Consider the following 1,229-nt stretch of genomic DNA (forward strand, 5'->3'; position numbering starts at 1 on the left):
AACTAGGAACTAACTCGCTCTCTCTCTCTCTCTCTCTGTGTGTGTGTGTGTGTGTGTGTGTGTGTGTGTGTGTGTGTGTGTGTGTGTGTGCGCCTCTATGAGTGTTTTGATGGAACGATTTAGAAGGCTAGAGTCAGCTGTACATGATGCCACTGGTTGGTTCATTCTCGAGTTCAAAAGCTCACGCACCTGGAAAATGACAATCATTTATCCAACGCGAAGCGTTCTTCAACAGGAGAATTATCCAGTTCATGAAGAAACGAGTCGCACTTATGGAAAAAGTACTAACGCAGAATATCATCTGGTAAAAGAGTCTCGACCCCCTATTGTCGTCCCTACAATTCTAACTTGAGATGTTCCAGGATGACCAAGATATTACGGCCAATCACAGCAACGGTGGCATCGAGCCTGGCGAGGGACCAAAAACCTCCTACCAAAAGCCGCAACCTGCATTTGTTCCTTATCCAACACCTTTGAGTGAGTTCCTTCGATTTAGACACTAGAAAAAACTCTAATGCGTTTGTTTTTGGACAGCTCCGGAAGAAGTCCTGGGAACAGCACTGGATAACGATCCTAAGCGGCTGAAAGCTCCAGCCTATTACAACGAGGTTGTGTTTGTTTCTCCATTTGCAAAGGTTTGAGAGGCTCACGGCTTTCTCTGTGTCGCCATAGTTGTGCTCGATGATCAGTGAGAACAGGATCGACGCCTTCCAGACTTATGCGGGGAACAAATCCACCAGCATCCGCCTGCGCAGGTGCATTTGGCAGATCGATGTGCTCTGCTCGGAAATGTGATGAGGATTGGGAGTGAAAGGCGAAGAGGCTATGATGGATGGAGCTACGACAGGGACGACGTCTCGGACAATGAGGGGATTCACGTTGTCATCAACGACTAGAATCAAGGTTCTTCACTCTCTTGCTTGTCGCTATTCTTCTTTCGGGTCTCTCAAGTCCCTGTTTGTTCCAGGTTCTCAAGGCTGGAACCACGACTAGAATCAAGGTTTTTCACTCTCTTGCTCTTCGCTATTCTCTTTCGAGGCTTAAAGTTCCTGTTTGTTCCAGGTCCTTGAGGCTGGAACCAAGAGAAAAAATAGAAATTTTTGTCCACGGTTTGCTTCCTTGTTCTTCAGTTTTGCGTTTTTAAAGCATTGAGAGGGATTTCTATTTTGCAGCGCTATAAACCCTGTAGTCTCTACATGGATAGTCATACGGGACAGCCATACATGGTG

At 46.5% G+C, this 1,229-nt stretch overlaps 1 protein-coding gene across 1 annotated transcript; it reads left to right on the top strand.

Annotated features, from left to right (window-relative positions):
* Window positions 1–141: 141 nt before the first annotated feature.
* Window positions 142–1,001, top strand: LOC9641515. Its single transcript, XM_024660637.1, has 5 exons — window positions 142–304; window positions 363–477; window positions 535–608; window positions 673–903; window positions 968–1,001. The coding sequence occupies exons 1-4, from the start codon at window positions 197–199 to the stop codon at window positions 793–795; spliced, it is 420 nt and encodes a 139-aa protein (XP_024516405.1). The 5' UTR covers window positions 142–196; the 3' UTR covers window positions 796–903; window positions 968–1,001.
* Window positions 1,002–1,229: the final 228 nt, after the last annotated feature.

The sequence above is a fragment of the Selaginella moellendorffii genome, unplaced genomic scaffold, assembly GCF_000143415.4.
Source record: "Selaginella moellendorffii unplaced genomic scaffold, v1.0 SELMOscaffold_76, whole genome shotgun sequence".
Taxonomy (NCBI): domain Eukaryota; kingdom Viridiplantae; phylum Streptophyta; class Lycopodiopsida; order Selaginellales; family Selaginellaceae; genus Selaginella; species Selaginella moellendorffii.